The sequence below is a fragment of the Eublepharis macularius genome, chromosome 5, assembly GCF_028583425.1.
Source record: "Eublepharis macularius isolate TG4126 chromosome 5, MPM_Emac_v1.0, whole genome shotgun sequence".
Classification (NCBI taxonomy): domain Eukaryota; kingdom Metazoa; phylum Chordata; class Lepidosauria; order Squamata; family Eublepharidae; genus Eublepharis; species Eublepharis macularius.
This window is the reverse complement of record NC_072794.1, coordinates 15,425,273-15,452,554: the sequence shown is the minus strand read 5'-3', so window position 1 is coordinate 15,452,554 and position 27,282 is coordinate 15,425,273. Positions and strand designations below refer to the sequence as shown.

General features: G+C 47.9%; 1 protein-coding gene across 1 annotated transcript; it reads right to left on the bottom strand.

Annotated features, from left to right (window-relative positions):
* Positions 1-2,889: 2,889 nt before the first annotated feature.
* On the bottom strand, positions 2,890-25,589 carry MLLT1 (MLLT1 super elongation complex subunit). The gene is made up of 12 exons (XM_054980524.1): positions 25,379-25,589; positions 22,551-22,731; positions 21,722-21,804; positions 20,464-20,607; positions 19,225-19,350; positions 17,104-17,670; positions 15,129-15,216; positions 12,113-12,224; positions 11,103-11,202; positions 10,781-10,852; positions 9,038-9,109; positions 2,890-7,963 (listed from the first exon to the last, which is right to left on the bottom strand). The coding sequence occupies exons 1-12, from the start codon at positions 25,388-25,390 to the stop codon at positions 7,835-7,837; spliced, it is 1,686 nt and encodes a 561-aa protein (XP_054836499.1). The 5' UTR covers positions 25,391-25,589; the 3' UTR covers positions 2,890-7,834.
* Between the last annotated feature and the right edge of the window lie 1,693 nt (positions 25,590-27,282).

The following is a 27,282-nucleotide window of genomic DNA, read 5'->3' as shown; positions in this document are numbered from 1 at the left end:
ACGTTGGTTTCAGCAAAAACACCACACCTGTTTTGCATAATAAGCCTGGATTATTATGAACGCATGCTGGGGATTTGGGTAATTGGCACCAGAACAGTGTAACCAGATCCTGGAAAATTCCGATCCCAAGGGAAGCTTTCAAACACTTTCAACCCTTAAGACAAGGGTATGCGTGCTCTCTTCCCAGTATTAGGGCCCAATTAACAGTAAGAAGGTTCACTTTGGTCTTGGCTGGACCCCCTGGGAGAGTAGGTAGGGGGGCCTACCTGATCAAATACTCTTATTTAAAAAAATCCCTGCTTGTGAACGATCAGCACATCAGTAAAAAAAAGCCTAGTCCCTCCCCCCCCCCCCCACTTCAAATTTTCTATAGGAAGGGAAGGGAGTGTATGGAAGATCATTCAAACCTCATTTATATAGAAAATTAGCATTTTGAAAGAAGTCTTCAAGCTCGTTTCCCCTTGATATGCTAGCTTTCTATGAACAGGGCATCTCTTACTGCGTGCAGGAGCAGGTCAGGGAGGAAAGGTTTAATCCTGCCTTCTCCTTGACTTGCCCAATTTCTATTTGAAACCTCTTCCTGTAAGACAAGGCAGACAAGTTAGCTGCACCTAGGAAACCAACCTGCTAGTTAAATGAGCACATTTAGGCCATTTCCACACACGTTGAATAATGCACTTTCAATGCACTTTAGCAATCCTTTGGAAGTGGATTTTTTGTTCCACGCATGGAAAAGCTGTTCCAAATGTTCACTAAAGAGTATTGAAAGTGGATTATCCAACATGTGTGGAAGCAGCCTTAGTGAAAAGTAGCCATTGGATGGTTCGAGCTTTGTTTTTGTTTGCCCCATAAATGCTTTCAGCATGCTTGTGACTGACAATTAGGAGAACTCCTTTGTGATATTAAGCTGAGCCTGGGCCTGCCCTAACTACTGATGAATTTTGTGGGGAGGGGAGTCTGCTAACACCGACACAGCAAATAGCCTTGCAGCACATTAAAGAGGAATCCTCATTTTGTGGCTGAAATGCTGACTGTTAAACCCTAGGAGAGTCTCATACAAGAGTTTCTGACAGACCACCTGTCCCATTACCTGCAGGCATCACCTGAAGCCCTAGGGCATGTTCCACACAAGAAGAGGCCTTTTCTACAGCAGCCTCTCCGTTATGGAATACCCTTCCCATTGATACTTGGGCTGGTATTGAGTGGGCCCGGTTTCCAGCATCACTCGACAACGTACTTGTTGATCTGGGCTTCCCACTGAGCCTTCTGAATTTTTTAAAAACAAGATGCTTATATTTTATGCTGGCATTTTAAAAATTAGTAACCCATTTCATCCCACGTAAGATTCATATGGTGACTTGCCAGCTTTGATTCAATCTGAGGAAAGGAATACAGTTCTGAGGGGGGAAACGTTATTGATTTGGTAATCTAGGTATGTTTTTGATGTTTCACCTCACACAAGAAAGCCTGCAATTTTCTAAAATTCCACACTTTAGAATCTTAGTTTGCAGCCAAGGAACAAATCAACATGTCTTTAAAGCATCTGATGCAGATGTTGAAACAAACTGAAGACTTCTTGGGTTGGCGCTGACTGTTCAGGTGCAACCTAAAGGGCATCGGTCCAAAGGCTTCCCAACCTGTTCTTGGCACCAACAAACCAGTGGCTAGCACCAGTGTTAGAGGTACCAACAGAACCGATTTTAAATGTATCTTCTGGACATGTCTTAAAATTCAAGCGTTTTGAATTAAATATCTGACATAGCAAGTTACAGATAGCCAATGAATCCTGGATTAATATTATTATGTGACCTGAAAGGCAATGTACTAGACATAGATTTGGAAATGGTTATAAAATCTGCTGAGACAAAAACTTGTAGGGCAGTAAATTGGAGAAATGAGGAAAAAAAACACCAAGATCAGAATGGATTAGTAAGGTTTAGAAAACAAGTTTAATAAGCAAATGAACGTACTATTTATGTACTCAAAGATATCAATTTTGGGGGAGACCAAATTCTGTGAACAATGGTCTTTTTCTTTTTAATGGATTGGAACTCCAAATTTCAAGGTGGAATCCACTCTCTATGTATTCTTCAGTATGCTATAGATGATGACATGAAATTAAGTTTGTAAAATTAGCTATGTAAGAAGTCTGAATACAGTCCTTGTTTCTAACACTTTGCATCGGATTCTTTGCTTGATTTGAAAACTCATTATGTATTGTAAAAAAAAAAAAAAGTGTCCGTTGTGATTCCCCCCTCCTTCCTTTAATAGTAACTTCAATTGATCTGATCCCTCTGGCATTTGCTATTTCCTGGTTCAGAGGGACCACCACATTTCAATCTGGAGGGGGGGGGGCAGCGGCAGGCACACTGGTGTAGCTGCTTGTACATTAGCAAAGAAAAATTCCACAACGTATCCAAATTGTGACTCTCTCACCTTTTATTTCTTGCCTTTTTCCTATAAAAACTTCTCCATAAATTTCACAAATTTAACAAAGTTTAAAAGTCAGGACAAAAACGATCCCATTAACTCATTACAAACATTTCCCCCTCCCCCTCCCTCCCCACTTTTTCAGGTTTTTGCCTTGGATTCTTGGGCCAGGTGAGCAAAGGAACCCCCCTACCCCCCCTTGACACAATTTTTTTTTTAATATCCTCTCTATCCACAACTAGGTATTTAATACCTTTTGCTTTCGGCAGACGAAAAAGCAGCCTAAAAAATTAACACACCAGCAAGAGGATTAAGTACTCATTTGCTTCCGTGAAGAGTGCAAACTCTTGTTCGCCAGGGCTGCCACCCGCCTCATAACCCCACCCCCAACTCCATGCCCAGTCAAATTTTTAATACATATTGGGCCTGTTCGAGGAGGATAATTCGGGCGATATGTACTTTGCACTGTAAAAGAGAAGGAGGCTGCATATATGACATGCAAACCCCCTGGAAATCCTAGTCTGCTAACCCCTCTGGCTCCAAGATCACCCCAGGCCTTGCCCATGTACTGGCAAGAATATCTGTAAGTCATGAGGACTACCGCACTGGCCTCATTCTTTAACCTCACAATGCACCTGAGAAGGACAAATCCCGGGGCCAAACCTCTCTATCAAATTTGCACATAAATGGCAGTCTAAAACGGATGGGTTACCCCGTGACATTTGGGCTTAACACTATTAAACAGTGAATGCAAGGAAAGCAAACATTTGTGACTGCACTAGAAGGATGCACTGCTCACACACACACACATACACCCTTAATCACAGAGATGATGTGTTCCACTGAAACCAGACTAGAGAGCACTTGCAGCTTAGCGCAAATGCACAAGGGGTGAGAGTGTGGTAAAGGGCAGGAGTGCGAAGTCTGGACAGCATTCCTCCCTCCCTGGCCTCGTCTCTCTCAACAGTGGCAAGTGATGGAGATCCTGGCAGACTGGGGCGGTCCTTGGCCAGCTGCAGTTCTCTCCAGATGACCTCTGACAATTCTGCCCAGCCCCTCTCCTTTTAAGCGCGCATGCTTCAAACATCTCTCTTTCATTCTGCCACTGACGGTAAATTTAAGTCTCCCTAGCTGCCTCTCCAGTTTAATAACAAACCAATGACGGCAGCAGCAGCAAGGGTGTGTGTGAGAAACGTTCCAAATCTAGCTTTCTACCACCTCTAGATGCCAAGGACCAGTATGAAAAAGCTGAAAGCGGGACAAATGGAATTCAAAAAGAAAACACTTATTTTTTTAAAAAATCAATGAAAATTACATTAACGGCATTAAAAGGGTGTTCATTCCCAATTCTCCCCTCTTCTATTTCTCCATAACAAGCAGGTATGCGTACTCACCTGCTCCCCAACACAAACCTCCTTTCCATTTACTGCAATACCTCTTTGTTTCTATTCCCATCCACCCTCATCCCCAAATTTGCCCAGGAGCATAAAAGCAACACTATCAACCTTGACAGCATACCATGGGAGGTCACAGACTATCAGCCAGCCCAAAGTTGTGGTCAAGTCAGGGGATCTTGCCCAGGTATTTCTGGACTTGTAAAATAAGCCCACAAAGAAAACGTGACTGGTCCACAACCACTGACCTACGCCAGTCACTCAGTAACACGCTTGTTGGTTTAAGAACCACCCATTGTTCTATTGCCTCGAGCCAGACAACTGTCTGTTTATAAACTTGGCTTCAGTATTCAGAAGCTTCCTCTCTTAACACTAAGCGTATCGGCAATTATTGGCAAAACACAAATTCTAACAAATGCTTGGACCGAACTACGACAAGGGGTGGGAGAGTCAAGGAACCTTAACAGAAGTCATAAACCTTCATGGCTTATAACCACCTTATCCAGCTCTTGTGGGCCACAGACCAAAATACGCCTGGTAGTCTTCGAGGCACCAAAAGACCTCACTCTGCTGGGGGGCTTTGCTTTCCTAAAACAGGCTGAACACACGTACTCCCTCTGGAATTGGTACCATTCCATGTGCTAGCCAGTGAATCCAACACAATGCAAATCACACTTGTCAAGATTCAAGTGTATACAATATTGAATACATGAAACTGTCTTATACTGAATCAGACCATTGGTCCATCAAGGTCAGCACTGACTGGAAAGGTGGAGTTCTCAACAACCTACTGCCTGAGCCTTTAACTGGGGATGCCAGGAATTGAACCTGGGACCTTCTGCACGCCAAGCAGATGCTCTACCACTGAGCCATGACTCAAATCGCCCTCCTTCTCCCATTTCTGTTTTGATCTTTTCTTTTTTTAAATCCCCTTCCCGCTTCCCATGGCTTTGAAACTGCTTACAATTTTTTTTTTTTTACATCTGCTTAAAGCCACTGGGCCAAGACAAAAAGGGGCGGTTGCCATTCCACGGCCGAGTTCCCAGTTTTATACAAAAGATTTAAGCGGAGAGAAAAGATTTCCTCCACTGGAACGCTTTCCGGTTTGTTCTTCCCCAATTTTGCCCCATAATGGCAAGCAGAAAGGCAGGAAATAGATGCCCGTTTCCGGGGGGGGGGGGACGGGACAGAATATAGCAAAGGCATCAATTTGAAATGTCAGACTCACCCTTATTCAGATGCTCATAGCAACGTGGAACCATCCTATTTCTGACTATTTTATAGCTACCCATCAAAGGCTCTCCAAAGAGACAGGCAGACACAAACATACACACACAGGATCCACAAGTACAGCAGTCAGCCAAAGAAAGAATCTATTACTACAGAATGAGCAGACAGGATACACAAAAGACACCAGGCCCAATATCTGAGTAACTGGCTGATGGACTGAGGCCCTAAGCTGAAGGCCTCCAAGGCTTCTGTTATGTTTTAAGCGCAAAAGAAAAGAGGAAAGAGTACATTGTTTGGTGACCCAAATGCCAGCAAGGCAGAACTAGTGTTCTTTCGGGTGCCAGCATGCGGGGGGATTCTTTAAATTCAGAACCAAAGAATCCCACTACCATGCACAAATGAAGAAATCCCCACCCCCCCACCCCATGAAAGAGGAAACCTTGAAATATTCCCAAGGAATACAAGATTTCAGGATGGGAAGCCAGCCAAGGCTCCCCCCCCTTTGCCCCTCCCCGCAGAAGTGCAGCTAACACAGGGACACCATCCCACAAGAGTAAGAGAGTCTTAGACTCCTGCAGAGATGACTTACCCAGCTTTTGGGGCGAACACACTTGAGCGGAGAGACACTGGCACGTGAAATCTGGTCAGGGCTACTCAAGCGAAGAGGATATCCATTCACTCTTGCTTTGGAAGGAAATAATTTAGTGTGTCTTCTTTAGAGGGGATTTGGTCACTGTTCAAAAAACGTGTGCCTGGCGTTGAAAGTGGGCCTCCTCTCATAGTAATAACCAGCATCACCTGCCAACCCCCAAACAACAACACAAGTCCAACGAACCTCCCAGCATTCAGGCTGGTAACACCCCGAACCGGCAATGCAGCATCCAACAGCACTACAAGCACTTCTGCTGACTTTGCTGGAGTTTCCAAGGTTTGGAGTGGAGGCACAATCTCGTCAGCGTCGTGGAACCGGACGCCACCGGGACTGTGGTGTTTTTTTCAGAATCAAAGCACAATGGGCACACGGACAAACAAAGAAAAAGTTCTGCGGGTATTCGACCTACCCCACATCAGCTTATTGCCATTTCAGTCTCTTCAGCTGTCAACACTTGCATGATTTTTTTTAAAAAAAAGATGGATAAAATGCAGATGAAGGAAGTAAGCTTTCCTATTTTTTTAAAAGTTGAACCAGGAAACCCCACTAACAAGGAATTCTATAAAAAGCACAAAACCAGATAAAGTCTCTTGTCTAACACCTCCTCGGCCAGCAGCCACATCCACATTTGGCAAAAGTTTTAAGACTTCTTGTTGGGAAACAAGTTACCATCTCTAAGTCTACGAAAACTGATCCAAAGGGGTCCCCAACACACTTGCAACCAGCTTTGCAGGAACATCTGCTACACATCCCCCCCCCCCTCACACCAGTCAAGCACAGAATATCAACAAATATTCCATTTAGTGTTTTCCATCTCTTACCAATGGTATCCTTTCAATTATCTTAGGAAACTGCCCCCTGCAAGGTATTTGTGTTGTAGGAATCCATGACAGAGACACATACAGATGTAGCCTAACTGGGTTTGCCAACTTTCTCCCCCCTCCCCTCGCCCACACCTGTAGCTGCTAGGAGACAGCTCAAAGCTTCTCTCTCTTTTTCTAAAAACAAAGAAGAGGAACAAGGACCGATGCATTTTGGCAAAAAAGATTTGCGAACACTGATGGTTGGGAAAAAAATAAAGCGAGACAGATCAGCTCCTTTCAGAGCAGAACAGAAGGCTTCATACATACCTGCTTGGCTTCCAGATGCTAGAAACTGTCCCACTCAGAGGCATTTTAACAAACAGGTCAAACCTTGCCCTCCTTTTAAAAAGACTGAACCCTTCTTCCCAACCTTTACATAACCCCTTGAAGCTGTTAAGACCCAAATTAGGCCCTTTTTACACCGTACATATATATAATATATATATATATATAAAATAGCATACAATGAACATAGTCCTTACAGTTAAAGCATATCAAAAAATGGGGTGCAGAAGGGGGAGGCTCTCCTTTGAGGGGACCAGATCCAGCGCTGCATCTAACGCAAGCAAGGATGGCAGGTTGCAAGCTATTGGCTGCTATCTTCACGAGCAAGAGCAAATTTTAGAAGTCCACTTGCCGGAGGAGTCTGGACTGTAGCGCCCTGCCTCCTCCCCACAAAGGTTCAAGAACACTGTACAAATCCGATGGTTCTCTGCTACACGTCAAAACCATGGCCAATCAGATGCAGATGCCTGCCTTGTTTCAATGGGAACATCTCTCTATGTGACCTGCAGGTGTGAAGGGATAAACCTCAAAACGCTGCAGGCATCTTTTAACAGTCCGTAGGTTTAGCGGAAACAAGACAGCTCAGCTTGACTCTGAGCTTAAGAGGCAGCCTCGAAAGTGCATTCTTGAAAGACAAATACACACATACATGGAATCTCTTTCTAAAATAAAAAAAGCTGGAAGGAGGGACGAGCGCACCATGGCACAACTTAAGACCAACGCGGCTTATTCTATCAGGCCCAAGTGAGCTGCCGAAGCGAAGGAGCATAGGCTGGGCGGCAGTGGCGGCAGGCACTCGGCTGAAGCTCGAAAAGAAAGCGCAGCGGGTTCCTAGAGCGTGGCTGTTCTCTAAGGCAGTGCTTCAGGTGAATCGAGGAGGATAAGGCGGCAACCGAGGCCCATGGGTCTGTTTCCTGGTACCAAAGAGACGGGGAGTCTGGTTTCCAAAAAGCGTCCCACTGAATTCAGGAGGCCACGGGTCACGTGGCCACGGCTTCCAGGTAACTCTGCAGCTTGCGGACCGTTGTCTCATCCAAGGAGAAGAGGTCAAAGTCAAAGGTTGTGTTAGTGACGTTGAAGTGCCCTGTCTCCTCAATGAGGTTCACAATCTAGCAAGAGGGAGAAAGGGGCCTTTGTGAGAGGGGTGGGGGATAATGACAGAGGCCTGTACGGGTTTCATTCCAACACAGAGTTCAAAGCCTGTTGCAGTAGTAAGCCTCTCTCTGGTCATTCCCCTTTTTTAACGCTATCCCCTCTGCCCTCAACTAAATATTCTGAACTCGTGAGGGGCAGGGGCGTTGTGTTCAATGACTAAATGGAACTGCCACGTTCCAAGAGCAGCTTGGAGAGAGACCGGCTTGGAGGGGGCAAACAGCAGGGGAGGGCTCCTGCCTTTGTTCTCTGCTTTCAGGCCTCCTGGAGGCACTGCATGGGCCACCATAGGAAAGAGGATGTTGGATCCGTCGGCCCTTTGGTCTGTTTTTAGCACAATATAAATTGAAGGCAGCCGCTTTGAAGCCCTGAAGACATTTTTCAAATGAAAAAAGTAGCAGAGAGAGGCAATCAACCCATACGTTTCTTACTACATACAAGTCCCTACCCCTTATGAGGAATAGCAATATGGTGACTACCCAGAGGAAGGGACAGGGGTATCACATGCTCCCATGCCCTTTGCTAAGAGACTGCGGGGGGGGGGGGTGATAAAGGGAGGGTGATGCATCCAAGCACAACGGGAAGCACGCCAGTTGCACTTGGCGCCTTTTTACTTTTAAACTGGTACCAAAGCAAGAGTTTGGAAGGGTGTCGAACTGGCCGGCTTCATGCTAAATTCATTTACACCTGTGCCCCCTGAATGCAGCCAAACCTGGGTTTTGTAAATCTGGAGACTGGCAAACGTCACCTGACAGCATCATTTTGATTCCCCACTCCTCTGCTAGAAGCCAGCTGGGTGACCTTGGGTCAGTCACAGCTCTCTCAGGGCTCTCTCAGCCCCACCCACCTCACAGGGTGATTATTGTTGTAGGGATAATAATGGCATACTTTGTAAACTGCTCTGAGTGGGTGTTAAGTTGTCCTGAGGGACGGTATATAACTTGAATGTTGTTGTCATCATCATCATCATTTCTGTGTTGGAGCTTTGCCTAGTTTTGCCTTGAGTCTCCCTCTCCCGCCTTCCCAAATACCTGCTGTAGTACGTTCCGTTCTCGTAGCGCCATCAGCCTCCGGTGAAGCTCCACTAACTCATCGGTGTACGCCTTGGAGGGGACAGATGAAGGAAGATGAGAGAAAGGAGATCAATGTGGCTGATACTAAATCCGGCCTTTGGTCCAATACAATTTGTTAAACGGAGGCTTCCTGGGGAGGTGGGCAGACTCAAACCTGACAGCAGCTCCTGCCCCTTCAGCTGGGCTCTAAGTCCCTCAATTGGAAGGGATGCAGCCACTTCAGACTGAACCCAACCCTCTGCCTCTCCCCCTCCCATCATTTACTCTTACTGGCTGCAGCTCCCCAGGGTATAAGGCAGACAGAGGCCTTTTCCAGCAGCACCAGAGCACCCTGGCAAAGGGAGATGCCAAGGATTAAGGCTAGGACCACCTATGTGCAAAATGCACACTTTGCAGCCTAACCACCGCCTCTGCTGTGGGGATGCGATGAGTCCTGTTGATGCGGCAGAGCCTGTAATGGACGACAGGCTGGTTTTGCGTGACAACCCTAACTGACCCAAAACTCCAGTTCACAAGCGGGGCCAGATCCCACAAGAATACAGGCCTGGACACTTAGAAGATGCCAATCTGTACTCCAGAGGAGGATAATGGAAATCTTCCTCTCGTTTGATTCCTCTGGGGCTCAGAGACATCTGCACCCTTCTCGAAGATTTTCACACAACCCCAGGAGTGCTGAGTGCAAGCACACACACAACTCTCTTTCTATGGAACTCCTGAAATGTGCCTTTGTCTATTTTCAACTACGAACTTTGGAAGGCTTGGGCCTGCTTTCACAAGCGATGCGCAACTACCAGAGAAGTGTTGAATTAACTCGAAGCTGTACTTTATTTGGTTCCCATTTTGTTCCTATTTATTTCTGCACTCTTAGAATAAATGTCTATAAACTGAATCTTCGCTGAGAGGCTTGATGTCAATCTTCTCCCACAGTCCTGCTGCTGAATTTCCCCCTACAGGCAATGAGAAGGAGACAGCTGCCCAAAGTCTCTCCCTTCTGGGCCCAGGAAGTGTCAAACACACAAGTGTTCCAGCAGTGGAGAACCAGGAGTGTTCCAGAGCAGCCCAGCAGTGCCACATATAGGCGACAGATGGTGAAAGAGGATCCAAGAGTGCTATGTGGTGCACATTAACTCTACTGTACTGCACCCCACATTAACAGAGCCCTTCTCAGAAACAGGAGAACCAATTTCTCTTGCAACCAGATCCAAAGGGCAGAAGCTCTACTGATGATTCAGGTTAACCAAGGATGTTCTCCTTAAATGGTTTTGGGCATGGCTTGGCAGAAGGTTGCCCTGCAAAGCGGGTCTTGCATAACATGCATGGACACTTTGGAGTTATCCTTTAGCTAATTTTAAAAGACAGCAGCAGGGCATCTAGAACTAGAAGCAATTGAGAGAAGTCTCAGCACAACAGCAGAAGGTGCTACAGGCAGAAGGGTCCCAGGTTCTAGCCCCGGCTTCTCCACTTGAAAAGACCTTACATAGCAGATCTTAGGAAAGACCTTTTATTGGCTCACAGCCCTGGAGCCAGTTGGAACAGACAATTATGGGCTAGACGGATGAAGAGTCTAAGACAACTTCATGTGTTCAGAAGGGCCCTGGGACCAACTGCTTCAGCTAGTCATGGCTGGTTTTGTTTCCTACCAAAGCAGCACAAGAACACCATTAAAGAGGCCTGACTCAAAATGCCCCTCTCATGAAGTACCTTGTCGTAGGTCCCTTTCTTGAGGATCTTTTCTGGTTTGTTGCAGGACTCCGGACTCTTTCTCCCAGAAACCTGATAATGGTTAGGAGGAACAATCGCAACACAGCCCTGTTAGGCTCAGTTCAGAGGAAACACACACGGCACCAGTACCACCCCCACCACCCCCAAAGGAAAAAGAGGCCAGTGGAAAGCGGAACTGCCCCCTAGCAATCTGGTAGAGGGAAGGGAAGAAAGGCAGGTAAGCCAAATACATCCAACCCATGGGCAGGGGAGCGAGGGAGCTGTGATCACTGGTGCCACACAGGGATGCCACTCTCAGTACCTTATTGCTCGAGGGGGGGATTTTCTGACTGGGAGGAGGTTCACGGCTTGGCAAGCAGGAATCTGCGCTGTTGTCACTGTCGCTATCACTGTGGCTGAGCCTAAGGAGGCAAGCAGGGAGAAAGAAGCACTGATCACTCTCTCCAAACACCTGCTCACTGGGGCAGCAAAGCATAGAACCTCAATGTCCAGAGGCAAGCTACCATGGCTGTCTTGCAAGCTCTCCAAGGCAATGGAGGCAGGCTGCTGTCCGAAATGGACTGCTAGGGCTAGTCAGCTGTTTGGCAGTTTTTACAAACCTCCGTGACTAAGTTACATATTTGAAGGAGAGGTGGGAAAGAACTGATAGATGAAAGATTTCCAGCTCCTGGCAAGAGAAGTAAATTCTAACATAAAAGATACTGGCTTACTGCAGACTGCTGAAGTCCTTGTCTGTCTGTCTGTCCCATGCTCCTGTTGCGATCTCATACAAGCAATGCAATTACTGGAATCACAATACAGAAACCCTCCCACCCCCACTTGATTCATTTTAAAACAAATAAGCAAAGAGGAACTGCAGAGAAACTGCATGCACACCATTTTTCAGAGTGTTTAGTATATTCTGAAATCTCCAAGGGCCATGAGGTAGGATTTGCCCAGATCAGGAGACAGGCCTTCAATATTCTCAATAGGCCCTCTTCTCGTACTCCTTTCCCACCCCGCTCCTGGGTGACAGAAAGTTGAATTAAGCAAGACGGCTTCATTTGCAAAATCTAACAAGGATGAGAACCCAAGGAAGTCTAGTGCAACCTTTTTTAAAAATGACAAAGCTGCCACCTTATCCTGACCATACCAAGGTGCAAAATTCAGCACCGAGTGGTAGAAAGTATGGAGGGAGACTAGCAAACTACTTTATAAGGCCCCTCAAAACTTCTCCTTTTAGAACATGGTAATGTTAATTGCTGCAAAACGTTACCCACAGATAAAGTGACCTGGAAAATCCCAAATGGGACAACTGAGCTGATTTCTCACCTGGCGTCTCTGCTGACAGAGGTCGCCTTAAGGGTCGTCTCTTCGCCGGAAGAGCTGTCGTCGTCATCTGATTCTTCCGACTGAAGGTCTTCCACCATGGAACGCAGCGGCCCTGGGCACCAGAAGCCAGGAAAAGCACTTTTTATTTGCACATTGGCAGAGAACTCAGGTTTCAGTGCCAAACGGAATCACACCTACAGGTCACCCACCACCAAAGAGCAAATATCTAGTTTTCCCAGGGATTCTCGTAAGGGCATATGGTTCACTGAGACGACCAGAGACTGCCAGCTGCTTAAGAAGGCCCTACTAAGGCCTTGGTAAACCTGCTTTTTGCTGTCACTCTGCAGGCAGACTGTAGATGACGGGTGGGAGGTTTTGTGTGGTGCACACACACGCGTGCACACACCATTCAGAACGAATGACTTCCCTTCTCCTTCTGAGTCACCCTGACTCTCCAATTAAAGAACAAACAATCAGGGAATGCCAAACTGCAGAGAACAAGGAGCAGAATGTCCAGTGGCTCCCTCTTACACCACCTGACAAAACACTCATCATACTGGGCATCCTGAATAAGCCTCACTTTTGTCCACTCCACCCTTTCCCCTCTATTTCATACATCATGAGAACTTAAACCTCACAAATGAAGCAGTCCCCTCAAGCCCCCCCCCCGGGGGGGCCTGGAAAACAATGACCTTCCCAAGACTTGCCATTCACCATCTGCTTCCACACCACCCTACCCTAAAAAAGAGCCTTGGCCTGGTGCACAGGCTCCAAGATACCGTTACCTATTCACTTTTTGCCCTCCTTGGGGTTAATGTCTCAACGGGCTGGCGTCAAGCTGCAGCTGAGAAACCAAGCCACAGATCAGGAAGCCCCTGGTTCAAATCCCAACTCTCCTGTGAACTTACACACATCCAGCTCACTTGTAAGTAATGAGGGTGCAAATGTTGGCCTGCCTTGCATGGAGCACATAGTTTTGGGCATATCTAGCGTACGCAGAACAGTGCTGGAAGAGACCAATCTTCCTGCCTTCCCCTCTCCTGCTGCAGCCTGCTCTGTCCAGTCCTCAAATCACTGTCCACTGACAGTGTGAGGAGAAAGTGGGAGTCCACTGTGGGAGATGGACTCCCACTTTTCCCTTCTTTTCCATGGGATGAAGTTTCCTCCGCCACCAGAAAACATGGTTAGGATCTAAGCTATGCTATGCAAGCCGTTTTAAGAATGCTCAAAATGTGCTACATAGATTATGCTCAATTTAGGGGAGTGGCTGTGAGTCGATCACATGCCTGGTGCACAGAAGGTCCCAGACTTAATCCCCCAGTTCAAGGCCCTCAAGTCACAGGTTTAGTCTCCTTCTGCCCAGACTTCAGAGGGACTCCAAAAATCAGAGCAGGCAATTCTGAACCAGGTGGGAGTAATGGTAAGAAGCAGCTTCGTGTGTTCATGAGCAGAAGCTGACAGATTTGCTCTTCTACTCTTAGCTAGCAGGACCGCAGTGGAGCACTACTTTGCAAGCAGAAGGTGCCAACTGATGCCTAGTGGCCGAAGTCAAAAGAACAAAGGTAGCAGATGTTATGAAAGGCCCTTCTCTGTCTGAGCCCCTGGTAAAGCTGCTGCCAGTCAGAGGATAGTTTTAAGTGGGTAGCCATGTTGGTCTGCAGTAGAACAGCAGGGCTTGAGTCCAATGGCACCTTAGAGACCAGCAAGATTCCCAAGGTGGAAGCTTTCGAGAGTCAGAGCTCCCTTCTTTAGTCAGAGGAGAAAATCCTCAGCTAGGTGGATCAGTGGAGCTTCAAATCTGTTCAGCTGAGGGGGTGGTGTATGGCGATGGCTCAGTGGGAAAGCACATTCCACAGCCAAGCGTTTCTGCTTTTAGCCAGGAAGCACAGAATTCAGTGCATCATGTTGATCAGGGATCAATTCCTGGCAATCACAGTCTTGGGCAGCAAGACTTTTCTCTGCTTGCAAGCCACTGCCACATTCTCTTACGGTGGCTAAAAACCTGAGCAGTGAATCTGGTCTGTGCCACAGCACATCAGGTAGCCTTTGGCAAAACACTTGCCTCTCGGGCCTCTCCCATCTGTAACATGGGGGACTCCTGCAGGGCCGTCGTAAGCCTAGCATGTGTAAAGGTATTCAGAACATATCTGGACACCAAGTATTATTCGGATGCGGCCATCTGTCAGATGCTGAGATCTTTGAAGCCGCTGCTGGCCCCACCCAGCCTTGGGGCTGCACCTCTATTAATATAAACTTTGACACAGAAAGTCATCAGTTACTCTGTCTACCGACAGCCTACAAAGGGAGGGGAGATGGGATACAGAACACCACTTTTGCAAGTAATATTGCCATAGCACGCAGCTTAGCCGCTTGACCCAGAGGATGATGGAGGTGGAAAGTTTTACAGTACTTCCACACAGAACAGAAGCCAAAGTCTGTCCAGTTAGTTGAAAGGGCTACAGTGTAGTTTCGTGGTAGGGTGACTTGCTATGCAAACAGAAGGTCCAAGGCTCAATCCCGCAGCACCTCACAGTAAAGGATCTCAGGTGTCGGGCAGCACTTCTCTCTGCCCAAGTTCTGCTTTGAGATGCACAGCTCAGTGCTGGGCCACACAGCTTGCATGCAGCAGGTCCCAGGCTCAATCCTCGGCATTTCCAGTTTAAAAGGATCTTGGAGACGGAAACGGTTCTGTGCCTGGGACCTCTAGAGAAACTGTCAGTGCTGAAAGTATTAGGTGAAGCCAGTAAGAGCATCGGACAGGATGCTATCCCCATTAGGAGATACCTAACGTCCTACCAGCTACCTACTGCCTCTCAATCTGTCTCCCCTCCATCCAATCTGCAATAGCAGAACCATCACAACAATTACTGAGAAGTCGCAACACCCTCTGATCCCTCTAAAGCGTTGTAGCAACGGTGGCGGCTTGCACCCTAAAACAGCGATAACCCCGTATTTTAAGGCAGGGTAGGTTTAATTGACACCAAGACTCACGTGAGGTTTCCAAACTGCAACGCACCTTGGCTGTGGTTCTGAGAGGGCTCGAAATCAGAGTCAGAGCTGGAGTCCGAGCCGGAGCTGGAATTCGAAGGGCTGGACGCAGCAGACTTCACCCCCCATAGAAAAGAGAGAAACAAGCAAAATCTTAAACCCTCTGAGATGTAGGCAAAAGAGCAGCAGCACTTTGCTGCTGAGATTTTTCTAAGTAGCTAACAGGAATACGTTGAAATGATGTTAGTCTCACTTGCTGTGGTGGACCAATTATACGCCCCACGTCCCATGGAAAAGGCCCCTGCTTTGTATGCAGAAGAAGATCCCAGGTCCAGTCCCTGAAAAATCCAGCTGAGGGATCTTGAGAAGCAGGGAAACCCTAGAAAGTTGCTGCCAGTCAAAGGAGAGGGACCAGTCTCTGTGGGAATTTGGGTGGAAGGGCCATGGCCCTTTTGTATGGCACTACACTCTTCTGCTTTTAATTGACAGCTCCATGTTAGAGCCCTGGCTTTGCACACAGAAGTCTAGGGTTCCACTCCAATTAAAGGATTTCAGGAAAGACCTTTCTCTGCCTAAGACTCCAGAGAGCTGCTGATAGTCAGAGGAGACAATAATGGCCGAGGGGACCAAGAGCTTGATTTATAAGGCAGCTTTGTATCAAGATCTGCTGGACAGGCTCTCTTCAGTGTGCCCCACTGTGGAAATAAAACAGGGGTGCTACAAGGGCCTTCCACGTGATACCCTGTTTACAGAACTCCCGCCCCAAAGGAGGTTCACCCCAGTGCCTAGCCACATGCATTTTAAATGCCAGGCAAAGGGCCAAACTACACGAGACACCCGATATATGTCGGGTTTATGCAAGTTTACCTGGGTAGTGTAGTCAGCAGCAGGACAAGAAGGAAAGAGTCAGCAAGGGGAGCTCGAAGCGAGCAGAGGTGAAGGAGACTCCTTCCGCTCTCTGTGAGAAGGGATGGTTGAGTCTGGCGGCGGCAGCAAGAGCTTCAGCAGCTCCTTCTGCCGCTGCTAGCTGCCTGGCAGCTTCAGGCTCCCCTCCTTGACTCTTTCCCTCCTAATCTTCTGCTGCTGACTACACTATCCAGGTAAACCTGTGAGAACCCGACACGTGTCGGGCATCTTGTGTAGTTTAGCCCTCAAATGTTCCTTTCCGCACAGGCTTTTAACTGAGGACTTTTTTTTGTTTTAAACATTTGTGGCTTTAGATTTAGCCTTTTTATTGCATTTTTTCCTCTCACTTATGTGTCATGAGCCTGAAAGAGTCAAGTGAACAAGATATAAATTTTGAAAGATAACTGTCCACGAGGGAAAAAAACCTCTATGCTTTGATTTTAGGCCTGGGTGGTGGGTAGGAAGCATCTGCTACACACAGGAGAGGCCTTGGGTTCAGTACCTACTACAGCTGGTTTTCAATCCCTGGCCATCTCCAGTTACAAGATATCAGGCCAAGAGCACAAGCCACGATCACCAATCTGGGTCCAGAAGTACAAAGCAGCAGCTTATAGCAAGGGCCTGTGGCTCACCGAGGAAATCCAGGCTTTATACACAGATTGGGTACAGGTTCAATCCCTTCCGGCATATATGTTTAAAGGATCTCTGGGATAACGAACCAGACGGATCAATGGTCTGCCTATTGATATACTGACCTTGGAGGTCACCTTGGGGGTTCTTCCCATCTGAAGAAAAATGGGAAGAGCTGCTTTTCTCTTCCTCAGCTGATTCCTCAACTCAGCGCCCCTGATTGGGGCACACATGTACCCGAAGTTATATCCGTGACCCTATCGAGGGATGCCAATCATTTGCAGATCTGAGTATCAGCAGGCAGGTCCTTGGACACAGCCTACAAGCTGATGGTTGGGGATGGATGCAGGTGCACAAAGACAACTGCCTCTCCCCTCAGGGGAGGCCGTTCGACCAGCAGGAGAGTCAAAAGCACACTCCACCGCGCCCCCCCTCCACCCCCCGCCCCCAGCTCATAGGCCTCTCACCTCCGATTTCAGAGAAGCGTCATCCTCTGAATTGGATTCCTCCGCGACCACCGTCACAGCCGCTGCCACCTCCACAGGCTTCTTGATGGCCTTGGTCTCACTCTCCGCCTTCACCTTCTCCACTTTGGCGCTGGGCTTCTCCTTGGGCGGCCTCTTCTCGGCATACGACGAGGTGCGGGGCGAGGTGGCTGGGACGGTCTTGGCCCCTTTGGAACTGCTCTTCTTAGGCTTTTTGGCACTAGGCTTGGGCGACTCCACTGCTGAGGGCCTCTTGCTGGAAGGCTTGAGCTCCGTCTGTGGGGGGCCCCCCTTGGGAGAGGCATTTTCCATCTTGGGCTCCTTCAGGGCCAGCTTGGGTTCCTTGAAGGCCGCTTTGGGGAGGGGCTTCTCCTCCTTCGGTGCCTTGTTCTCGGCCATTTTCCTTGAGGAGTCCTTCAAGGGCTTGCCGGGCTCCCTCTCGAGGTCTTTGGAAGAGGTTTTGCTCTCTGAGTCCTTCCTGGGCCTCTCACGATGTTCCCGGGTCACTTTGTGTGGCTTGGAAGCTTTGCTCCCATCTTTGCCGGCCTCCTGAGAGGAAGCAAAAGGGTGGGGAGGTTACTGGAGAGAAGCCCGACGAGCCTCGAAATACTGTCTCAGTTCAGTCATCACAGCAAGCCAGGGACTGCACTCGTTCAGAAACCAAAGCAGGTTGCCACTTTCAAAGGCAAGCCAAGCAACTCCTTTCATCTTACTTCTGCTGCGGGGCAAGAGCCTCCAGAAGCAGAGTAAGAGCAGGAACACGTGAGTCCGTTCAGACGTCATGGTAAGCACAAACTCACTTCAAAACCCTCGTTTTCCAACTGTCATTTGCTGGCTGACCCCAAGCCACGGCTCAATCATGCCAACAAACATGTCATAGCTAAGCTTCCTTAGACACTGAGGATTGATACCACACTTTTGCCATCAAGGGGGCAGGGGGCAAGTTTTTCCAGAGTGGCATGTTTGTGGGAAGTTGGGAATTCCGCAATGTCACAGTGGGGTAGAAGTGCAGGATCAGAGGCCCAGGCCCTTCCGAAAGGAGATCTGCCTTCTGTCCCCAGCCACATAGTCAGCTTGCCAGTCAAATTAAATGTTACTTGACTGTAGTGAAAAACTATCAAGGACCCCTTTAAACCCAGAAGCTCTTGTGTGCGTGATAGATCACCTTTATTATTTCACCATGTCAGCCAGCTGTTAGCAATGAGCAGAAGGTAACTAGCTTGCCCCCATGCTCTGCACTGGCCAGGGCAAATCTAGCCGCATCGCCAAGCTTCTCCCTACTTGCCACCTTTCATAAGTGGATCTATAACAAGGTGAGCCAAGGCAGTGGCTTTGGGTCATGGATTTTAGGAGGGAAGCTATGTTCCTTCCCATGCTCGATACACAAGAGTTTAGAAAATCCAACCAAACACATGCAGCTTGCCACGTTGTCCTGACAGGTGCCTGAGGAACAAGGAGACAAAGGGAGGTCCGTGTTCCAGCTGCCAGACATGGGGTTGTGGCTGAGGACAACCACTTTGGGCAGGTCCCACCACCCTCGGTTAAACTAATGCTGCCCCCATCTCCAGATAGGAGGAATGGGTCAGCCACCTACTTAGTACAGCTTTGCTTTATTTCCTTTTCAGATTCCACCCCCCTTCGGCCTCCCAAGATTTTGTAACAGCTGGTTGCTCCAACATAACCACTTAGTGAAATAATCCCAGTTTATGGGAAACGTACATGAGTCTGTTACAAGTTATAACAATACAACACAGTTCAAGTAAATATGATGTTTCGCAAGAACAATTAGCTGTACTTGTTTTTGTAATAAGTGTATCAAACGTGCTGATGATTCCACGGGTTGTTTTTTAATCAAACTAATTATTTTAAAGACACAAACCCTATCAGATCCAGTTGTATTCCACTGGCCAAACCTCCAACCCTACTGTGCTTGAGGGCATAACGCTGTCCAAACCACCTACCCTAACGAGGATAAAGAGTTCAATGTACAGAGGTTTGCCTGGACTCATGATTTTGCAGTGCATGTTCTGAAATGGAAGCTTCTAGATCTCACGGCTTTGGAAATGTGAGCACCACACTCTTCGTTTCTCTGAAATGACCCACCTTTGATCTATGGGACTGTTTGGTCTTCTTGGGATCAGAGAAAGCTGACAGCGGTATTGTGGGTAGCATGGGGTAGTCAGGACTGGGCCGGGATACAGTTTCTGCACCTTCAGGCATTACCATGACCTAAGTGAAGAACAAGTGAGGTATCAGCAATTGCTATTTTAGACCTGGCTGCCGCTCTCTAAAATCGTTCTAGACTTTCACCTGAGAGAAGTCTACTTCTCAAAGCACTTTTGATCAGAACACCAATGTGGGAGCTGGAAATACAGTTTCTGGAAAAAATGGGAAGTCATTTGCTGGCTCTCCAAAGCAGACCATGATTCCAGATAAACAAACATGAAATGCACAAGAGGCAAAATTCTCTCAAATCCTAGTGTGGGGCCTCAACTCAGTGGCAAAACAGCCAGTTTGCAGCCCAAGGCTCGATCCCCAGATAAGGATCTCAGGTAACAAGAAAGATCCTCTCCACCTGAAGTCCCTGGGAGCTGCTGTCAATCAGAGCAGATATGACCAGGCCACATGGATTGATGGCAGCTTCATACAGTGCTTCAGATCCACTCTGAGGCACTATCCTCATCCCGTATAGGAACCAATTCAGCATGGGGCAGGAGAGGAATAAATTAGCTCTCCCTGGAAGTTCTCTCTTCAAATGTCATTTGTAATTTCTTATGACGCGCAACCTGTAATGAAAGTCTCTACCTCAGACTTCATTATAGTTAATTAAGCATATTAAAGTGCACAGAGGTTATATTTGTCCAGTGGGTGAAGCGATTGTCCGATTGACCTCTGGTGTGAAGAAGGCTCTGGTTCCAGGGAACGGTGACTTTGAATGGAGACCCTAAAACACTGGCAATTCTTTGGCACTGACAAGCCACAACCCAGTAATGCTATACATGTTATGCATGCAAAGTTCCAAGCGCAACCCTTGGAATAGCCAATTGAAGCACTGCAGGTGTTGGGAAAGACTTTTCTTTGCCTGAAAGCCCAGCGTATACCGATTCAGTATACTGCATTCATATCTTTATGGGCCACGTACTATTACAACTTTGAAATCATCCCCCCTACGTACGAGTACATCCGGAATCCAGTCAACAGTCTTCTAGGACATCCGTCCTTTAAGACAGACACATAGACTGACCAAATACTGATGCTGAGCAAAAAGAACCAAAATGCAGGACCACAGGAGGAGGATAGTGCAAAAAGACCGGGGGCGGCGGGAGGCAATCTGCCACTTACTCCTCCAGCCTTGATCAGTTTGTGTCGGAATTCCTTTGTCGGGTTGTTGAAAGTCAGTTTCTCGCAGCGCAGGTGGTTGACAGGCGGGTTCCCCTCCAGGTTCAGGAAGAGATCATAGGTGAAGGAAACTCTCTTGGGTTCCTCCTGTAACAGATAGCAGCAAAAGTCTTGTGAAGGGTTTGTAGTCAGATGTGCAAAAGCTCATGCTCCGTCCCCCAGCACCTACTACTTGGAGGTAGAGTGCCCCCGAACCTGGAGTTTCATACCCCTTCTAGGGAAGGCCTTAAGAAAACACTTCAGAAGTGTTTTTAAGCCAGGGAGGAACAAGATTCAAGTCCAGTAGCATCTTAAAGATCAACTAGATTTCCGGGGGAGCTATGTCTCTCAAAAGCTCATACCCTGGAAATCTCGTTGATCTTTAAGATGCTACTGGACCCAAAACTTCCTCTTTTACTGCAGACCAACACAGCTACCCACCTGAAACTAAAGCAAGGAGGACTCATTCTGTATCCTGTCCCCAAGACAAAAGGCCAACCCTAACATCGTACTGTTTGAACCTAGCAGATCCACCCACAAGGGTGCCAGAGGTCGTAATTAAATTATCTTTTAAAAGGGTAAGATTAAAAACCAGCTAGCGCTTCTCCACCCCTAGACATACCATTAAAAGCTCACAGCTAAGTAAAAAAGGAAAGTGGAAAATCCAGCCAGTGACAGACTACTGGCATGCACATCAGGAAAGCTCATCAATTGTACACTTGGGCGATAAGATGTAATCAACGACGGCAGAAGGGAGGTAAACTGAGGCCTCATTCGGTTTTTACAACACCTCTGCTTAAGCAGACAGGGATGCTGTTGCTTAGCACTAATTCTCATTGCTGCCAATGCAGTAGTTGACAGATGCTGTTCACCTGGTTATTTATTCAATATTACATAACTGATAGTTTACTGGTAGCATTTTACAACTGGAAACAGCTTTTGGCACTTTCTGGAGGGGCTTCAGTGACCTAGACCAACAAGCAAGATTGCGGGTGGGGAAATAAGTTGGCTGCTTTCCCAGACAGTATGTAAGCCAGCAATGCAACGAAGAAAACAATACAAAATGCACACGGCCTCGCGGCTTCTTTTTTCTTCTTCCAAGAGGAGACAGGGCTTAAGACTTGTTGTTTTAAGCACAGCTCAAACAGGGCTGCGGGAAGTCGTCTCTGAGATACTGGTTGGCCACCCGGCTTTTAAGGGGGGGGGGAGATTATATACTGACCTTGTTTTTGAAGTGAACTTCAATGGGCATGATAAAGCCAGCATAGCCAGACTCCTCCACTTTGTACGGGGGCTCCTTGCAGACTGAGGAGAAAGCGGGAACAGCGTTAAGCTTCGGGTCTACGGAAGCACAGCACAAGCGTGGAGCGAATACAAGGAAAAGGGGTTTGCCTACAAACTTGAAGGGCCTGCTAAGATGCTGCTATTGCTTTCTGCTTCAGTCCCCACAACCTCAGGTCCACAACATCAGCATGGTAATACTGATGAACCACACAGGGCTGTCGCAAGACCTCAGCAAGATAACGTGTTTGAAGTGGATGCTCCAAAACCCTTTATGAACATTAAGCATGTCGTTGCTGTCATATGAAGCAAGAGGATGCCATGGCGAAAGGAGGCAATCATCACTACTTGATGGAACGTTTCTTTTTCAAAATAAATGAAACAGCAAGTGGGGGCTGACGCCGGCATGAGGCAGATCCAAAGAGCCACGCCTGGAAAAAGTCCAGTATCCAGTTTTCAACAGCAGGCAGCCAAATGCCACTGGAAGGCCCTAAACGGGGCTCGATGGGGCAGTAGCTGCCCTCTTGGTTTGTTCCCAAGAATCTGGTTGTCAATTGCCTCTGAAATTGGAAGTTTCATTTAGTAAGCATGGCCAGTGGCATATCCAAAGAGGTCCAATCAGGTAGCAGGAAAATGGGTATTTTCCTGCTGAATAAATGTACAGTTGACTCAAGGCTCTTCATGTGGAAAGGAAGCCCCACACCAGCCAGCTAACTATGCCTACCCCCTATTATACGTACACACGCGCGTGCACAAAGATGTTCACTCACCACGTTTTGGTTTGGGGAAGCTCTGATGTAGCCGAAAGACCACTCTCTCCACAAAGTGCTGGATCTCAAACTGCTCCGGGCCACGCACAAAGACCATCCAGTCGTGGGTGAAGCCCTCAGTAGTGGGCTTCTTTCGCAGCTGGGCCCGATGCCCCAGCTCCAACTTCACCTGGACTGTGCACTACGAGGAAAAAAAGAAGGGTCCCAACACAGGGAGGAGGGACAAAAGGCAGCACAGCATTAATAATAAAGTCCAGCTTAACTGTCTGTTAGAGACATGGAAACCACACGCTTTTAAGTCACACAGGGAAGTGATGGGAAAGTGCACATCTCTGTATCCAGTCCAATGCTAAACAGGACACGTAGACTAGGAGCTGCTCTGATGCACCATCCAACACAGTGTTTCCGATACAAAAGAGTCAGAGCGTTGTCACTCATTATTGTCTACTCTGGTTCTCCAGTCTTATCCAACACCTACAAATTGAGCTCGTTCTTAACTGGATAAAATCTAGGCTTTTCTGCTCTACCTCCGGCCCCTCCCAGTTTCCTAGGGCAGTGATGTTCCTTGGAAGCCTTACAGGGACTCCTCTGTGAGAAGTCAGCAGCATCCTTGCAACCTGTAGATACAGAACATTCAGTGCTTTCCAGCATGAACACAAGACCTGGCCAGTACTCTACCTCAACGATGCCCTGAAGCATGACCCAGAATTCCTCACAATGCCTCTGAACATGGAGGGGTTCCCTGACAGTGCAGAAAGCCTTGCCTGAAGAAGGAATTCTGGAAGCCAACTGATCTAGAAAGAGCAGTGCTCTTCTCCCTGGGCCTCAAAAGAACGTCTTCCCAGGTGGCAAGGACACTTCAAAGAAGTGACCACCAAAGCTCCAAGATGGCTACGATCCCAATACCCTCACCTCTCCCTACCTTGACTCTTTTGCCCTATCACTTCAACATGCTCCTGGTCCCACACATCCAGAGGTCTACCATGTCTGCACTTTGCCCCCTCCTCTCAAGAATGTCTTCACACAGACACCACTGTACCAGTTAAAGGACCACTGAGGCACAAACTGGGCATGTAGCCGAAAGCAATGTGCCTCACCATGCATGTTCCCTTTAATGCAAAAAAGAAGAAACACAAGTATCTGTTGTAGCTCTCAAAGGACTGCCACGTTCTCCATTATGAATGCCAAACTCCTCCACAACCTTTTCTGCTTCTCTCTCTAGAACACAAATGCATGTCAAAGAAATGCCTAAAAGGGATCGGGCAAATGAAATACGCTTTGTGCCACAAACAGACACTTACAGAGTGGGGTGAGAGCGTTCATTTAAGGTAAGAACTCCCCCCACCTCTAGTATTCCTTCCTCAGCAGAAGAAAGAAAATTCTAAAGTTGTGAGAAGATCTCATTTCCTCTCTGTCTGTATTGCAAAGAGATTTAAAGACCAGCAAGGGATGAAGGCACCACCCCATCAAAACTGTACAGAAAAGTGATCACCTGAACTGTATGAGAAGCAGTGGAAATGCATCTAACAACATCACCTCCGTCTCTCAAAAGATTCTCCCACAATAACGTCTGTCAGTCTTTAAAAGACCACAAGACCTCTGAGTGTTTCAACAGCCCCTTTGGAGCTGGAATACCGTTGCCATCGACACTGGATTCAGATCTCTCCAAAGTAGAGTGTCATCTGAGTGTCATTTTAATGGTGAGTGTTAGCACAGCAGGGCTGAAAAGCACAAAGCAGAGAATCCCCTGTTTGGGCTGCCGTCGGTTAAAGGCCACCATTGTCTTTGTTTCTTCCCTTCCACATACACAGAAGGCAGAATACTGACCAATGTAAAAAGGCCACTTGTAAGAGCTATTGAGCTCCTTTAGGTGAAAGGCTCCCAACTTAACTACTATTGTCAACAGAAGTGCAGTGCTCAAAAATACAAACTGTGGGTCAGTATGTCCCATCAAAGCCATGAATTCACCTTAGGCAGTGCTTGCTACTGATCCCATCCTTTCTTCCCTCCCTCCCTGAAATTGTGCACAACAATGGTCCACACCATATAGGGTTGCTGTTGCAAGGATCACCACAAGGTATATGGGACCCAAGCACTCAAGCCAACTGCAAGGTCATCTTCTCCCCTCTCCTGTATTTCTCGGCCTCTCTTTGTGGGGAGTTCCGTCATTCCCAGGCCATTACACTTCACTATTGAGAAGAGGCAACCCATCCTACCAAGCACACATCACCAAACTCCCTTTTTCAAAGTTCCTTTTCTCTCCCCAGGCCCGCTCCCATTGACAGGGGCCCTCAAACAAAGCTATCTCCCCTCCGTCTCATACAATCAAGGCCCTCTCGTTGCACTTTGTCTGGGGAGAGCTGCCTCCTCCACTTCTATCAGGCATGCGTTCCCTTTCCAGCCCCCAACTGATGAGGAGAGAGCAACCTAAAGAATACACACACACCCTTTATTGTTAGGGGAGGGGACAATTGTAGACGGACAGCAGCCCCCCCCCCCACCACTCCACAATCTCCCACAGGGAGTCCTTCCAAATCTGAGATACTGGAGGAGGTGGGATGGAAGAGAATACCAGCCCCCCTTTCCAGTCACAAGGAGACCCTGGTTTGGAGAGAGGACACCCCGACTCCTCTAAGCCAGATAAGCCCCTCCTCCCAGGGGGTGGGGGCTCCTCTTTTCCCTCACATGGGGAGTCCTGCCCTCCCTGCCACGCCCCCCAGTATTTCTTTGGGGGGCTAGGGCCCCTCCTCACAACCACGCCCCCTCTGAGGGGCGGGGCAAATAACTCGGGCCACGCCCCCTAGCGCAGGTCACGCCCCCGCCTTCACCTGGTTGTCCATGGCTCGGCTGGGCCTTCCTGCGTCTCCCTCCGCCTGCCTGGCCAGGCCGCTTCTCAGGGCGCCGCCTCCGTCCCGCTCGCAGCCGCGTCCCCGGCCCAGGCCGCCGGCCTCATGGTCGGTGGGTTGGCGGGTGGGGCGCCCGTCCGCTCTCGCCCCCCCCTCCTCGGAGGAGCGTCTCCCTCCCTCTGCGTGTCGCCTCTCCTCCTCCGCCTCCTCCCACAGCCGCCTCCACACCGGAAGCGGAAACCGGGTGGAGGGACGGCGGAGAAAAACCGGCGGGCGCCTCGGCCAATGAGAGGCGGCAGCGGCGGCGCGTGTTGTTCGGGAGGGCCGGCCGCCAATAGGGAAAGGGGCCAATGAGGAGGCGGGGCGATGGCGTTGCCAGGCAGCTGGCGGAGGAGAGACGGGCGAGGAGATTGGCTGCCCTCCGTCGGCGGAAGGCGGCCTCTACCGAGAGAGTTCGGTTGCCAACTCCAGGCTGAAAAATTCCTGGAGATTTGGGGGGTGGAGTCTGGAGAGGACAGGGTTTGGGGAGGGACCTCAGCAAGGTATAATCCATACAGTCCAGCCTCCGAAGTAGCCATTTTTTTCAGGAGAACTGGTATCTCGTGCTGGAAATCTATTTTAATTCCAGGAGAGCTCCAGGCACCACCTGGAGGTTGGCAACCCCTAGGGTCCACTTCCGGTCTAGTTTTCTGTATGCAAGAAATGTATTTACATGACGGAACTGTGGTATTCTGTGAACCTAGAAAGCTAGCCCAACAGGGAACAGCGCTCCAGCCTCATTCTTTCTCCTTGACGCGCTGGTTGTGTTGTATGGTGGAGCCCCTCTTCATTTAAAATGTAGCATATCAAGAAAAGAGGTCTGAGTTAGAACCTTCCTCCCTGACATGCTATTTTTTATTCTTTTATTAACCTTATTTATAGTCTGCCTTTCTCACTGAGACTCAAGGCAGATTACACAGTATGGCTCAGTACTGTCAATTTCAAAGTCATTTCAATATACATGTAATAGGATATATACATGCAAATTTGCAAAGTTTTAAAACCAGCAGAAATCTAATGCAGAATTAAGAATGTAATGTGTGGGATATCTGTGCTTATGTGCATGTAGAATTCATATGTCTGTCCAGGTAATCAGCAAGCAAAGGAGAAGACAAAGATAGAACACTGCTCCCTGATATCCTAGTTTTCTATGCGCAGGAAATATTTAAAATAACACCTGCGTTTATATACCACTCTTCTAAACAGATCAATGCACGACTCAGTGGTATTCATATCTCCATAATACATCTGGGGATCTGGGGCTGAGAGGAATGGCTTAACCAAGACCTCCTACTGAGCTCATGACAGTAGTGAGATACGAACCAGCAGAGTGCTAAACCATAAGAAATATTCACATTTCCTGCATATGTATTAGCATGTAAGGAAACTAACTTTGTTTCCTTAGGAAAACCTTTGCTTTATGATGTGCTTCTATGTATTTGTGGTTTTAGTGTGAAAAAATATTCCAAATTCCCTCCACATAGAAAGCTAGTATGTCAGGGAGAATGCAGGGATAAAACTCTGCTCCCTGACATACTAGTTTTAAATGTGCAGGAAATGTTTTAATATCAAGCAGAATTCAAATTCCCTGCACTCAGGAACTCAGAAGGGTTCCTCTCTTCCTAGTATTTTCCCCCCAACATGCAGGTGATTTTTGTATAAGGAAGATAATTCAAATTTTCTCCACATGTGCTCATGTTAAAAGCCATCTCCAAAATAGCTGTAAAAGAATAAATCTGGGCAATGATTTCCAGAAGAAGGGACTAGAAAACAGTAATGCTCGCTGATAAACCCAGATGATGCATGAGAAACCTCTCAGGGTGTAACCTGAAATTATTTCCACCCAG

Excerpts from the sequence above, each read along its gene's own strand:
- MLLT1 (XM_054980524.1), bottom strand. Across the intron at positions 15,217-17,103 it reads ACGCTTCTCTGAAATCGGAG|TCTGCTGCGTCCAGCCCTTC; the intron begins GTGAGAGGCCTA and ends TGGGGGGTGAAG. Across the intron at positions 9,110-10,780 it reads AGAAAGGGACCTACGACAAG|GCGTACACCGATGAGTTAGT; the intron begins GTACTTCATGAG and ends GTCCCCTCCAAG.